The sequence below is a fragment of the Sinohyriopsis cumingii genome, chromosome 4, assembly GCF_028554795.1.
Source record: "Sinohyriopsis cumingii isolate HCF-2022 chromosome 4, ASM2855479v2, whole genome shotgun sequence".
Classification (NCBI taxonomy): domain Eukaryota; kingdom Metazoa; phylum Mollusca; class Bivalvia; order Unionida; family Unionidae; genus Sinohyriopsis; species Sinohyriopsis cumingii.
The window spans coordinates 8,944,990-8,961,056 of NC_142964.1; the positions used below are offsets into that span (position 1 = coordinate 8,944,990).

At 34.8% G+C, this 16,067-nt stretch overlaps 1 protein-coding gene across 5 annotated transcripts in view; it reads left to right on the forward strand.

The window, feature by feature from the left end:
- Positions 1-9,459, forward strand: part of LOC149800591 (uncharacterized) — a 34,462-nt gene extending 25,003 nt beyond the window's left edge. For 4 of the 5 annotated variants that reach the window (XM_089954559.1, XM_089954557.1, XM_089954558.1 and 1 more), the window contains 3 exons: positions 1,987-2,491; positions 6,818-6,922; positions 7,903-9,459. In XM_089954559.1, coding sequence (XP_089810685.1) covers positions 2,013-2,491; positions 6,818-6,922; positions 7,903-8,068 — 750 coding nt within the window. In that variant the 5' untranslated portion in view covers positions 1,987-2,012 and the 3' untranslated portion in view covers positions 8,069-9,459. Of the gene's footprint in view, positions 1-1,106; positions 1,252-1,986; positions 2,492-6,817; positions 6,923-7,902 lie in introns of those variants that run through there. The other variant, XM_089954555.1, reaches the window with a different exon arrangement.
- Positions 9,460-16,067: the final 6,608 nt, after the last annotated feature.

The following is a 16,067-nucleotide window of genomic DNA, read 5'->3' on the forward strand; positions in this document are numbered from 1 at the left end:
TATTTTGAGTTCATTCAATGACATTTTGGTTTATATCACTGTGATACATCAAGACTTTTGGCACATTAGCACATTCGAGACTACGGACGCATCATTATTTTAAAAACTGGAATTCATTCAGGGCACCGCTGGAACTCATTCGGAATACTCTCAGTACGTTTGGTCTTGTGGTGGACTTTAAGGACTATTTGGGATTAAATTCACAATATTGTGAGTTCTTTTTAAATTTTCACTTTGTATTTCAGGGAAATAAATTATTTGTTGAATTTTAGTAAACTTGATGCTTTTCGTATTTTCTGTTACTTAATTTAAAACCTTACAGTCGTATCAATATTTGTTTCATTACATCAAATCATGTTTGCGAGGCCTACATTAGATTGTTGCTTCTAAGCATATTACGCATGAATTCATGCAAAACTGTCCTCCCCCACGAGAGGTCAGAGGTTATTACCTGCGAATGTTGCCCGGCATATTAGACATGCGCAGGTGTCATCATGTCTGACAGTTAATGATTTCATGCGACCCACCTCATTGTCTGTAACTAATATATCACTTTTCATTTGCCTTCAGTACCTTTTGAAAATGTTTAAGTACTCATTTTTAAGCATATCTTACGCTGTGAAAAGATACATGTAATGACAGTAACTCCTTTTCCTTTAAACTCTATTTAATCGTGCACAGCGCGATAAGGAATCAAACATATTTGTCAATTCCAAGGATAGTCCATTGTATATATCATAATTAGTATTATAATCTTATTGTTCTGGTACTACTACTACTACTACTACTCTCTCTCTCTCTCTCTCTCTCTCTCTCTCTCTCTGATACAGCGATTACCGTTTTGATCCGCTCAAGCACTGGCTCTCGCCAAAATACCACACAAAAACAGTTTGATGTAAAAATGTGATGGTATAACATAAAATTATCACTAGAATATTTCTAGTCATTCATTTTAAGATGTATAGTGCAAAGAATGTAGCAATTATGTTTTAACTATTTTATTATTAAATACTAATTTGTTCCCGAACAAATAAACTCAATAAACTTAAATTTATTCAGTTACTCTTAAATCATGGTCATAGACGGTATTGAAGACGTTGTTGCTTCTGGTTTTATTCTTTATGAATTTTTGCTTTACCAAGACCTTACGAGAATTGGGGCAGAATAAAACAGGCGATTGGAAGCTCAGAGATGTTGGATACGCAAGGTTGAATTTGCCTTCAGGCTATCGACGTAGCTGTGCTTACCTAGGTGAAAATATGAACTTAATACAACTTTGTTATGATGGAAAGAAATATTTTTTTCTTCTACTTTTCATACTTTAAATTAATATTGTATGTTTCGCTAATATTAGTATTTAAAAAAATATCAACTTCGCTCCACCCCCGTTCTGATAATATGTTTGTAATTTTATGAAATAAAACGAGAAAAAAGTTTTAGTGAAAAGATCTCTATTTGCTTCTCTTAAGTTAACCTTGATTTTCAATTTTAAGTATCAAACTGGCAGTGCATTTCCAATGCGCTAAGAGTAGAAAAATTTAAATAATTTTTATTTCCGTTCAAATTTTGAAAATTGTTTACGAAACAGGATTTTGCACTTTTTACCCCTCATTTGTCCACAAACTCTGGTTAAATGTTAAAATTAGCCACACCAATGCACTTTTACAGCTTTAACCGGAGAAAGAATACATTCAGTTCTGCTCTAATGCGAAATATACAATCAGAGTGGTTTACAAAATAGGTACTGTGAAATGAGCTTGTCAGGCCTCTCCAGCAATATCACCGTTTGATCATAACAGTACAGTGGGAACATCAGCTTCAAAAAGACAGGGAACGTATTAAATTTGGTGAGTTAGGTCGATTGGGAGCTTTCGATTTCCTTGTACGTTAATCTGAATAAGAACAGTTCTATCTTAGAAAAAGGATTTCCTTGCAAAGAGTTTACATCAGAAAAAGACTTGACTATTTCTTTTTGTATACTTTCAGTTTTGACTGCTACACATCAAACAAGAATGTATTTTAAGTATGCTCTGCGTTTATCAATCATCCTTTCTCTCGATGCGTGGAGGTCCGAAGACCCTACTAGACAACGCGGAGTACAGCGAGGCTTTTTTAATAGAAATGGACTATTTATAACAGATCATTACCCAAGGAGGGATTATGTCGATTCAAACTACCCCAGTCACCCGGACACAAGCCTGTCAACCCTTCCGTTACCTCCTTCCTCGAGACCGAAGTTTGATCCAATGAACTTCAGACAGGGTTTCGACACTTGTGACCCAGCGACCCATCAGGACGTTATGATCAGTATTTTTGAAGGGATGTTTGTCTCTGACACTCAGCTGACGAACTTGACGGACTTCAGTCGTCAACAGCTCAAGAAACCATTCAGCTACACAGCACATATCAATGACACGAAAAATGTGATCTCAAAGACAATTATAGGTGAAATTCCTTCCCCCTCCTCTGATGGGTGTAAGTGTTGTGTCACGTAAGTAACAACGTGTTTTTTCAATTAAAAATTATTAACTACCGGTACGTTGTTTGCTGATACAGTAATTGCCCCGCGAAACGTTATCTCCCTTACCTTTGCAACTAGGTGTTGCGCGTGTGAAATAGTTGATTGAAATTCTGTTGATTGAAAATTTTAAAATTTGGGATCCATACATTCATACATGATATGTGGATTTTGCCATTTTCATATATGTGTGCATGTGATTATTCGAAATACCAGGCGGCTTTGACAATATAGCGGAAAGGGCAGTTTTATGCACAGATTTGACGACGCATCAACAGTCCTAATATAAAAATAGATTTTTTTAATATATAAATAAACCAACAAAATACACAAGTGAAGTCGAAATGGTCCATATTTTTGGATACCTATAATAAAACATATAATAAGTACGTAATTATGTTAACATGACAAGTCAATGGAAGCTCAAAAAACAGAAGTTTATACACCACAACCCCAAATTTATAAAAGCATTTTTCAAGCCTTGAAAGTCATTTTTGAAAAAAGGAAATGTGATGCCCACAATACAAATGTAACTTTTCGCTGTGTAACAATTTTTGAAAACATTGTTTACTAAACAACTTCATTCAATTCAAAATAGTTGCCATCCAAGTCGTTTCTGAGATATTCTTTTCGCCTTAAAGCCAGGTGTCTATAGCCATGGGTGAATACCTCTGCTTTCTAGCTGACTGTTGGTATTTCACTGTTTAGATACTGTAAAGTAACTGCTATATGTGTACATGCCTGACATAAATTTCAAAAACAGCTCTTGCCCAAAGCACCTTATTTACTAAGTGTACAGAGTGACACCTGAACTAAATCCCATGATAAGTTTCTACTTCATACAATTTCGCAGACTCCTATTCACATACAGCTGACATTAAAATTGTTGGAATATACAAAATTATAGTAAAGAGTAAGATAAGGTACATGACAAGTTGTTGTTGTTGTTGTTGTAGGGTTTAACGCCATTTTTCAGCACACGATAGGCTATAAATGGCGGCCAGTATTAATGGTGGAGGAAGCACCCGAGAAATCCCCTGAAAGAACCACCGACCCTCGAGAAGCTACTGGCAAGCTTTCTCACATACCCACATTGGCCGAATCCGAGACTCGAACCCACGCAGACAGAGGTGAGATGGCAGTAATCCGTAACGGAGAGCGCTTTAGACCCCTCAGCCACTCGGGGCCCGTACATGACAGGTATTAACAGCGGAAAATTCAGTTCAAGTAAGGAAGCATTTCAACTGCTTGTCTTCTAATAAATACATACCACCAAGCACAACTCTTGCGGAAGGCAAGTTCGTCAAACAAAACTCTTGCGGAAGGTAAGTTCTTCAAAACAAAGCTTTTGCGGAAGGTAAGTTCCTAAGTTCGCCCAAACACAACTCTTGCGGAAGCCAAGTTCGTCAAAGTGAGTCACTTGTGCACTTAGATCTGGATGAGGTTCAAACTGGTGCTTTTATCAGCACGACTGATTAATTAGTACTAATATTTTGTCATGCCAAACGATGATACTGATGTAGTGAACACGTAACAATTTCAGAAGAAAAACAGTATATTTTACTAAATCAAATTTTCTGAACTAATTTGAATGTTTGAATGCCACGAATGTGAAAATGTTTTACTGTTCTTAAAATCCATAAAAGACACGGCATGTACCTTTACCTTCAGTTCCTATAGGACGCGTAACTCTGATTGTAACAACTGCAATCTGTATACCAATATGAATGATCCACTCTTTCGACAATTTAATGTCTATCAAAAGAACTGTTGATACACGACATTGAGGACGACTTGTTCTGCAATTGGTTTTGTATGTTTGTGTTGAAATGTAAATAACATTTACTACAGTAGGAGTGCATAGCTTGATGCCTACAGAAAAGGCAAGAAAATACATTATAATCCATTCTTTCTCCAAATCTAGTAAGTTACTTTGCCCTAATGCAAATAGCTCAAACTTCGAGATGCAAAAGTGGTTACCTCCCCTGCTTTGAGTCTTCCATACAGCAGAGATTGGTATGGTGAAAAAATTAAGGTAGTAAGACCAGACTGATTTACAATATTATTTAGATATATACAAACAAACAGGAATGAATAACAAATGCGGTTCATTGTACCAGTCAATAAAAATCATATTTTCTTAACGGCACATCGGACAGTGTTATGCACAAATTTGACGCCGCATCAACCGGCCTAATAAAAAAAAAAAAATTCATAAAAAAAAAATTCATCCGCCAGTGAGATCGAAAAGGCCATATTTACAGCTTAATAAACAAAAGAATATTATTCACTTGACATGACAAGTCAATGAAAGCTCATAGCAAAAGATGTTTAGGCACCACAATCACAAGGTCATATATAAATTTATCGCGTCTGAAGGTCATTTTGACACCAAATGATGCTCACGTTACAAATGAAAGTCCTTTCCCTATGTAATAATTTTGAAAAATATTGCGTACTAAACAGCTTGATGCAGTTCAAAATAGTTGCCATCCAGGCCATATTTTTAGATATTCTACTTGCCTTGAAGCCACGTATATATTGCTATTGGTGGCTAGTTCTGCTTTTCTAGTCGACTATCACTGTCCAATTAATACGAAGTAACTGTGGGAAGTGTGCATGCCTCACATCAGATTCAAACACAACGCAAGCCTGAAACATCTAATTCACAAATATATCTTTATCTTGAATTATTTGTATAAAAAAGTTTAAAAAATAAAATATTACATGAGAAATTTAGGAAACTATCCCTTGCCACCTTTATTAGAAAGTTTTAGATACCACAGTTAAATGATACAGTATTAAATGTGAAAAATCGCCCGAAATGGTGGATAACTGAGTTACTTGCTAAAGTGCGATTAACAAAGTAGAATCATGTCAAGAGCATAATGGCGGAATTATTTGCACACAATTTAAGTAGAATAAAGTTCTTCTGTAAGTTCGTACCTGAGATAAACAAACTTAGGAATGTTTCCGTCAAGAATTATATCACTCGTGTCACCCGAATGCTGTGATGGCTTTGATGTGGACATGGTGTCTTTTGGTAAACAAGGACCGTGTATATGCAGTTTAGACTCTTGTAGTATTGCCAAGGTGTTTTTCCGATCATTGGCGGAAAGGCCCGAGGATGTTCCGACTGCTAGACATACTTTTCAAACAAATACCTCTGCCTCTTTGGTTATACCATGTATGAATGAAACAGGCACTTTCAACAGTTTTTGAGGTTTATGTTTTCGATTAATGATCTTGAATGTAAAGAAATGTCTTTTTTAAATCCAATGCCAGCATTAATCAACAAGTTACTTATGTCCGTTTTTTGATAAATTATGTAAAATACGACATGACTTCTTCGTGCATACTATCCTGCATAGTACGGTCACAAATGTCTATCAGACTGGCAACACTGTATCGACGTTTTCGAGTTGGCCGTTCTATTAATTCCATTTTCTTGGTCAAGCTTATCACAAGCGATCAAGTTATCACAAGTCCTTCCGAACAATTGCACAAAGGATTAAACAATAATTTAGGAATAGATTGGCATCGGCTAAAAGGTTCTAGAAACTCACTATTGCATTTCCCATACAAATGTTACTTCATAATACAAAACATTTAATATAACTGGCATAAGTACAAAATTAATATATATATATATATATATATATATATATATATATATATATATATATATATATATATATATATATATATATATATATATATATATATATATATATATATATATATATACTGAAAGGAAGTAACGCAATTATTCCAAAACGATGCAGCATACATTTATAATAACAAGGAATATGGGGTTTTAATGTATGGAAGACTCCAACTTAGGTTGGAAGAGAAACTTCCATGATTAACCTTTAACGAGAACACAACCGTAAATAAGAGAAGGTTCTACAAAACATGCGAAACTATAACTGAAGACCAAACTGATAAAAGTTTTTACGAAACGGTAGCAACCCTAAGCACCAAACCCAGAATTCTTAAAACCAATTGAATAAACAAAATCACAGTCTGAGTCAGTTTAAGAGTTTCGCTGTACCTACAGCTTTGATATATTGAGGGAATAATTTAATAAAGAAAAAATAGTTTAAAAGGAAAATCATGAGATTTCGGTCTGTAGTTGCTTGATATTTGGTGTCAGAACTTTAACAAATGTCAAGTTCAACGCTGGTATATCTTGTAAAATACACATAATCACTACATTTTCTGTAGACTAATGACAAATAATTTTTCTTCAAATCATTTGCATTAACAGAAGTTATATAGTAACCCTCTTTCTTTCAGTGAGACCGCATTCGAAGAGTTTTCAGAAGTAAGCGTTCGCGGGAAAATGATGCAGGTGGTACACATGGAAAACTCAAAGCAAATTCAGCCTACAGGACGATGCAAGTACGTCATGGGTTGTTTGACATTTTTAATGCCAGCAAACAGTCCATCGCAGGATCACAAACGTTTGTTGTTTTTTTTTTTTTTTTGTTTTTTTTTTTTTTTGGGGGGGGGTCTTTTATTTTTTATTTTTGTTTATTTATTTTTTAATTTTGTTTTGTTGTTATGGTGGGGGGGCATTTTTTATTTGTGCGGCTAAAATCTTGTATGTCGAAAAAAGATAACCACGGTACATTGAAAAAGTGGGACTTATGCTCCTCAAAAATTGGCTAATGCCTAACTTTGGTCGGGCCGAAATTGTCCTCAGTAATGATTTACTTTTTATCTCTGCTTCTGAAGATTTCTTGCATGTCACAAAAATGTTGTCAACAGGATATATCGAAGAGATTGCATTGTTATTGTAAATTTAAAGTACATTGGTTGAAATATCATACATTGATTGTTTTCGAGTGATGCAGACACATATTGCAAGCAATTATCAAGTTTCCAACATTTACTGAACTTTATTGGGAAGAATATATTTAAAAATTATTAAGTTCATTTGGTTTCAAACAATTTGTATTTCTTCCTTTTATTATTGGTGATAAATATTGAAACAATATTATTTGAAAAAATGACACAAATTTGTTACATAGTCGTAATGCAATTACGTCATATCGCAAACTTGATACATAGTTGTAATGCAATTACGTCATATCGCAAACTTGATACATAGTTGTAATGCCATTACATCATGTTCTGAAGTTGATACATAGTCATAACGCCATAACATTATGTCGTAATATTTATACATCGTCGTAATGAAATAACATGATGTCGCAATGTTGATATATAGTCTCATTGCGTCATATTGCAAATATAGTACACCACATCACAGGATTTAACGTAATATGAGCTCGTCACGTGCAAAATTATTCAGCCGGTTACATATAGTTCATAGCTGACATACTCTAGTCTTTAGATTTGAATTTATTTTCCTTCAGGAATCTTGGTGCTACGTGCAGTACAGGAGGAACGTGTGTCCAGCGATATCGCGTGCAGTTTGTCCTGGTGCATGACGCTGACATCAACCATTATCCGCCTATCAGGTTCGCCCCATCCGAATTCCCGTCTCATTGTGAATGCATGAACATTGGAGTACGCGGATAGCTTTCTAAATCCGAAAATTAAAAGCCTAAACGTTGTTGTCTCTGAATTCAGAGATGAATAGCTGGATCTCTTGCAAGTACGTGAAATACAGTTGTGCACCAGAATAGGTGTAAACATGTAGTGTACAATTCACACTAATTTATGTGTACAAATCATGATGCGGAAGTGCACGTTGTGCAAGGCTTTTCATAGTTATACGCAAAGGCAAATGTATGCCTCTTTAAAAGTATTTTTTATTCTTATTCAGCACTGATGCGAGTTATAATTTGTTTCTCTTACCTTAATTGCATGCTCTCTTTTTCCCTCTTTTTATATCATAGATATTTATTTAATTTTGCAGAACATTGTTATTAGTGCTCTGCGTTTGTTAGTAAGGATTATTGTTAAGATGGGTTTGGTTGTGCATCTATCCGTTTTCTTTCAGATTGGAAGACTTGAGGCCTGTTAATTTTAAAAATGTGTACGCAAGTTTTTTATTTTTTAACTTTAAGGTTCATTTTTTTTATAGTCTCAACCTGTTGTAAGATCTTTGGCTCTTGATTATATTTTGTTCTGAAACATTTCAATCATATATATTTTCGATTTTATGTATCTTTTTTAAAATGACATAATTAACATATTTTCGATATGTCTTTACCTTATATTTTGAGACCCTTTTCAAAATGCGTTTTTTTTATCCACGGTGTATACTTAAGCATCATTAATACATTAATATTTTCTTTGTTAGGCAAATCATCGTATTTGTCTGCTTGCTTTTGAATTTCATTATATATATATATATATATATATATATATATATATATATATATATATATATATATATATATATATATATATATATATATATATATGTGTGTGTGTGTGTGTGTGTGTGTGTGTGTGTGTGTGTGCCTTGAAAATGTCTTCAGGCATCTACAAATTGAAACATTTGTTTTAAGAAAATGCTAATACATTATTTTATCGGTTTGGCTAGTTTCTATTATGTGTTCTAATTTTCCATTCTTCATATTCAAACTTGGAAGTTCCTTCTGTAGTCCATACTCCATTCTGTTTGATTTTCTTTCATCCTTTTTGTTGCAAAAAAGCAGTCAAGCTAGAATTATCTGATTCATCAGAAGATCGGCGTGAAGCTTGAGGTACACGCGTTGTAAGTACCTACACGATTTCAATCGGGACAGGTTCATTGTAAAAATCTGGTAACAGTCGCGGTGGTGTCCGTATTCTTCTGTGTATTTGTCAGGTACATGTTCACAAGCATCCTCTATCCTTTGCCCAAACCCTAAAGGTTGAGTCAGCCTTTGTTTATATATATTTTTTAACTATCTCAGTCTGTTATATCAATTTTTGTTGTTGAGATTAAATAGTAAATGGTTCACAGTTTAATCCTGAAATGCGACTGGCGCATATCTGTTTCGTTTATTTTTCTGCCAAGTTCTACCTTTGCTGTCTTATCTTTTTTTTTCTTCTGTGAATCAATTTTGTTTCTGTTTCTTGATTTTTTCAATTCGCTCGAATATCAAATAATAACAACAGTTGTGACATATTACGTCAGTAAATGATGGTGTATTTGCACATCCGGTCCACAAGCTGTGAAGGAACTATCAAACATTGAACACTGCTGATAGTATTACATCTATTAAATACTACATCTATTAAATACTAAATGCTAATTATATGCGAGTGCGTTAAACACTTTTAAATACAAATGCAGACATGTCATACCCTTTCACTGATTCTTACAAAATACAATATCATTTTATTGCTCCACTGGTAGCTTTACATTCCTTTTCCAAGAAATAAATAAGCATCAAGAAAGGATTTGTCACAATCAATTGAATACCGTTGCATTAAGAACGTCCTCTGAGACTTGACAAATGGCGCGGGTTAGTTTCAAGAGGCTTCCTTCTAGTAAAAACACTGTAAATAAAATGCAAAACGGTTGTAAAATTTTTAAACAGATTTGAGCTTGAGTACCTCAGCTTGAGTCTTGTACACATTTACCATGTATTTTTAAAACTTTCCTGTAGCCAAATAGGTTGAGATATTTAGATGTTGTTGGCTGATACGGAGAGAGGAAATATCCAAATAGAGTATCCAGGTACACAACAAAAGCCACTGGCTTAAACAAGAAAGGAAAGGGGCAATCTCACCACATCCCTCAACTGTCTTACTGTGTACCCTAAAAAGACTACTTGGGGTTTCCTTAAATATTCAATCAGGAGAGCTACTGCAGCCCAAAATTTGCTATGCTGGCATCTTTTTTTTTGGGGGGGGGGTTAGCATACTATAAAACATAAATAATGTCAAAGAGACGGAATCCTGCGGATGGGGATGCAGGTAAGGCCTACCTAGTCTTTGGGCTGATACTGTGAATTTACAATTATCGTGGTAGCCATTTTCTTTAATTTCGTGGTTGCAGCAATCCATGAATTTAAAGATCCAACGAACAATGATTATTTAAAAAATATGACTCCTTCCCCAATCCACGAATTTAAAGATCCAGCAATGATTCTTATGTGGAAAGAGTAGGACCCTTCACCCAATCCATCAAATTAACCATCAACAAAAACATTAAAAAAAGGAAAATTTCAAAAATTTCAACTCGTACAAAATGAATTTATTCACATTACGCGAAAACTCAGAGGAATATTTGTTACCTAGTGAAGTCTAACGTAATATCAAACATGTCTACAATAATACTGCGATCATATTCAACTGAAAGATAAAGTCGTCTGCCATGCGAGGAAAAATTGCGATGGTATGGGCGGGGATTGAGTCATGGAATTTCTTTAAAATTAATTTTTATCGTAAGAGACCTTGTTTACGCTAAACATCAATTATCAAACACAAGACATTTTTTGTGGTCATGTGGGTTTCTAGCCATTTATTCAGCACATGATAAACGGTTAAACTGTACATGGCGGCCGGTGTATTTGATTGATGATGAACCTTGGAAGAACCACCGATCCAGACCACCCAGTCACCCTTGTGACTCTTATCTACAAGTAAAAGTGTCATTTCTGGAAGAGTGATACAACTTGTTCATAACTTACGGTTTTGATTCATAGATTAAAGCAAAATCAAACATTGTTGCCTGATAATATTCGCATAGATATCAAAACATTTGAAGAAGTGCTTGTTTATTCAATATTTGCAGAACAACATTGCTATATCAATCTATACATCCCCCGGCTATATAATAAATCTGTGTGAAACATCATCCACAAATGATGCAGATGTAATCAAGACGGTCAATTTTACTGTCCTTTATATTAAAGAATTACTGTGGTATATAATGTCATAAAATCAGAATGACGCTAATAATATTTTGAAGGAGTTTATTGTGGTCTATAAAAATGGTATTAAACGACAAAATGACTGGGATGTAAGAAGTGTAACACACACAAAAAAACTGAAATCGCTATATCAGTTGAGTGCATCATATCGACTTATCAAAGAAGCTCAATATATGTTACATGCGTTTTCAGAGACATAGTTAGAAGACACCAATAAATTGATTAACTTGGGAGTGACTCTAGAAATGGAACGGAATAAATTAAAGTAAGCATATGAAGAAAAGATAAAGAATAATGTATAAAATATGGTGCAAGAACAAGTAGAGTCATTGACTAAATCGCCCATTACTTCTGAAGCATCTGAAACTTTTGATGATTTTACCGAATATTCTAGCCTTGATGATGAAGACATATAAGAGCAGGCCAATTATACAGATGTTTTGTGGGGTATTACATAGGAATAGAATCGGAACAGTTTTGCAAAAAAATATATCATGATGCAGAAACAATGCAGCTCGAGCATCAAAAAACAAATAATAACAGATGTCGAACATAAAACATCCAAAAAATTATGAAATTTGCAAATATGACAGTCTGATAAAATTTATGTTGTTGGTATTGTACTCAGTGATGAGTCATTTGAGATTATTTATGCGGACGTCTTTTTGAAAGATATCTTATCAGTCGCTGCAAAGGAATTTTGCTATGAGAACCCCGAAACAGGTATATTTAATTGTTTGATCAGGGGTGATGTACAGTTTCGTTTTATTGCTGGTGGACACCACGGGTTTTTGTACCACTGACGGCTTATAACAAAATACAACAGGAAAAAACAATGTTTGCAACAGATCAGATCAGCAACCAGATACATATAAACCAGCATAGCTTTGGGACACAACAAATGCAAAGGCGTATGTCTTGAAAAATATTAACTCTGCAGCAGAACATGAAAATATGATATAAAATAAATGACATAACAATTAGGATCAAAGCAAATGAAATTTTTTAATTCATGGTAAAACACAAAAACTAAAACAAGTTATTCACGGATTTCTTAATTAGAGAAGGATTCCCCTCATAGAAGTATGCCTACCGTTCTTCAGCTGAAGCAAATTGCACAACAACATAGAATAAAAAATACCAGGTCGAATTCGAACAACTGACATATTTTAATTTTTTATACCTATATTTACAATTAATCCACCACCGGTCACTAATCCACCATTGGTTGTTAATACAAAAGTATCGGTATAAATACTGAAATAATTTGCACGTGAGCGCCATATATAAATACCAAGAGGTGCAAGTAAAGCTTACATTCTTTGATTATTAGGCGAGTTTGAACAAAACCGTCGACTTACTGAGTATGTATTAAGGATGAACAAAAATGTCTTGCATCTGCTATTGCTAGTGATGCTGCTGAGTATGTTTGTGACCGAGCACAGCAATCACAAGTATCTGAATTCAATGGTGAGTTAATATACACGTTACAATTGTCCCAACCAAATACAAACCAGCCAAAGACGATCGGGTATCACATCGGTGTTGCAAAACTTTGGTCACTCTGGGGTTAAAGCACATATTGTACTTAATGTGCATCTGGTTACGCCGCTAGGTAGCGACAAGGGTGGATTTAAAACTACTACAACGTGGATTCCTGAAATCCTGAACCGTAACGACACCAGTGCCAACAATGACGAAGTTGACAAAGATATTGAAAAGGTATTTAAAAATTGTTTAGACGTTGGAGAAATACGCCAGCTCAGGATCGAGATGAACTATCGAAAGAAGTTCTCAAGTCGAGGTATATATTTCAGCATGTCACCCCTTTCGTGGATCCATTTACATACCAACACGAGAGTGGATCCCGCCAAGGTTAGTGATAAATGTAAAGAATTTTGACAATGGATGTTTGGAATGGGCAATTTTGTCAGCGTTATATCCGGATGGTGATAATAAAGAACAACCTCGAAAATACATGCATCACCTGGGTGTAGACAGCTTTGGTAATGTCGAATTTACAATGCAGGTTACTAAGGCCAAACTGAACAAAATTAAAACACTTAACCAGGTAGCGCTGTAACTGTGTTCTCTTAGATTAAGGCTTTTATCCACTTGCACTATCCCCGACATGGGCAACATGGATAAGTCAGATTGACTTGTTGCTGCTGAATGAAATGAAGGAATCACAGTCGGTATCGCACTTCGTGTGGATAAAGATTCTTGCTCGTCTGCTTAACCAACACAGCAAGCGTAACGGTAAGAAATATCCATGCAGACGTTGCATGTATGTGTTTAATACCCAACAAATGCCCACCGACTATGAATTTTACTGCGGCAGGATTTGTGAAAACCGCTGCGTATATCAATGCCAGAACCAGGCAAAAACGTTCTCAAATTTACGGCGGTGCAATGAAAGACGACAGTTCGTTATATCAACTACACGGACTGTGTATGTCTCAGCGTGCCAGTAGAAAGATTTGCGTTCATCCAAACGATACACGTCGCTGACCAAGAACCATGCGGATTTTGATAATAGCAGTTAGGTTTAACAGTCAAACTGAACCACTAATGTTATATCGTGCTAAGTACTTGCTGGAACAACTTGCAATTCCTCTCGTACAAATGCTTTAATAGGTCACAAACGGTAACGTGTTGATTGTATTGGAGTATCCACCCGTCCTGAAATCATAAACACATTAAAGGACAATACCGGGTCAGTAACACAACTTTATCCATATTGTAACTCTCCATGTGCATACATATACCGAACGAACCTGTCTCTGAGTCTATAAATAATTTTCATTATATCGTCCTAATGGGAATATATATAAATGATACTTGACCGTTTCATGTCATTCTGTCGACCTAACGCAAATATATATAAATGGCCTCTTATCTTTTCATCGTCTTTCTATCGTCTTATGGGAATGTCGATAAAGGACATCTGATTTTTTCACTGTCATTCTATCCTCCTAATTGGAATGTTTATGAATGACATCTGACCTTTTCGTTGTCAGTCTATCGTCCTAATTGGAATGTCTACAAATGACATCTGACCTTTTCATTGTCATTCTATCGTCCTAATGGGAATGTTTTGTAAAATAATTCTACGAAATAATATGAACATTCTGTTTAAATGACAAGAATAAACTAATACCAATGATATCTTAGTTTCTTCCCCCAGGAATATAATAAACTTGTAAGTGCTATCGAAATAATTTCGATAGATGAACTTTAAAATGAACTATAAATCAACGGACAAAGCAGGTAGTATCAGTATAATACCTTTCGGGTTACATAAACGAAATCAAAGGCAAAATAAAATAATTTACATGTTTACATCTATTAATTCATGCTAAGCAGAGCTCCGACAATGCTTGCCAAGCATTCCGTATACAACTAAACAAATGTCACCAGTAACTTGCTAGACACAGTGCATTTTAGAGAAAGCAGAATTTTCAAACGTTCCTGACTAGTTATAACTCTTGTCAGGTGACATGTACCGTTGTTTTATCTATATAAAAAACGGTTGAAGAACCTGCATATACGTATAATGGCTGTACCTTCTAAACATATATTTTGCATGTTAAAATACTATCTGCTTCAAACGACAGTTTTTATGGGAATCATTAGGAATGGTGGAAAGGTTGTTTCTTCTATCAATATGATATCAGTGTGCAGACTATTTTAGGCGTCTTCCTGAAACCGACTGCAGCACACACACACTTTTGTAACAAATGTGAAATGGAAGTGCTTTGATTTGGAATGGAGTGGTAAGCAGTTGTTTTTTATCCTTAGTCATAACTGACAGTTGTTTTTTATCGCTAGTCATAATTGACAGTAACTCAGAGAGTATAAATATTTGATAAGTCAATTTCCAATCCATTTACTTTTAAGTTCCCTGTGTTCTTTATCGCCCTAGCTTTATCGCTGATTTTATGTATAAAATGAGTGAATAATACATTTATCTCAATTCGGATTTCATAATATATAAGTACATTTATCTTACAGATATAGTGAATCCATGACTTCTCTAAGCAAACTCATATTTTGATTGTTGAAAAGTTGAGTTAAAATATTTTCTTCTTTTTAACAGCAATAACAAATTACATCTGTAACAACATGTATAATGCGTACGGGATCATACACTATGACTAGTTATAAATACAGCATTGATTATGTGCACGGGAATCATACACTATGACTAGTTATAAATACAACATTGATTATGTGCACGGGAATCATACACTATGACTAGTTATAAACACAACATTGATTATGTGCACGGGAATCATACACTATGACTAGTTATAGATACAACATTGATTATGTGCACGCGATTCATAGACTATGACTAGTTATAAATACAACATTGATTATGTGCACGGGATTCATAGACTATGACTAGTTATATATACAACATTGATTATGAAGAATATTTAAACATACTTTATATTTCTTCTACAAAGGCGCATTTTCTTATTAGAGCAGAACAAGTTACAACACTTTTTAAACAGCTTAAAATGGGGAAGCCGGGGCTAGTTGATACTGGGGCAAGTTGATACAAGCAGTATTACTTAGTTATTTTCAGGAAAGCTCTATCTTGTATCTATTTTTAGATGAACCGAGATATCTACGCTGCACTTCTGGCAAGCCGTAAACCTCGGTGGTCTTCGAGTTATCGGATGTTTTTATTTTGC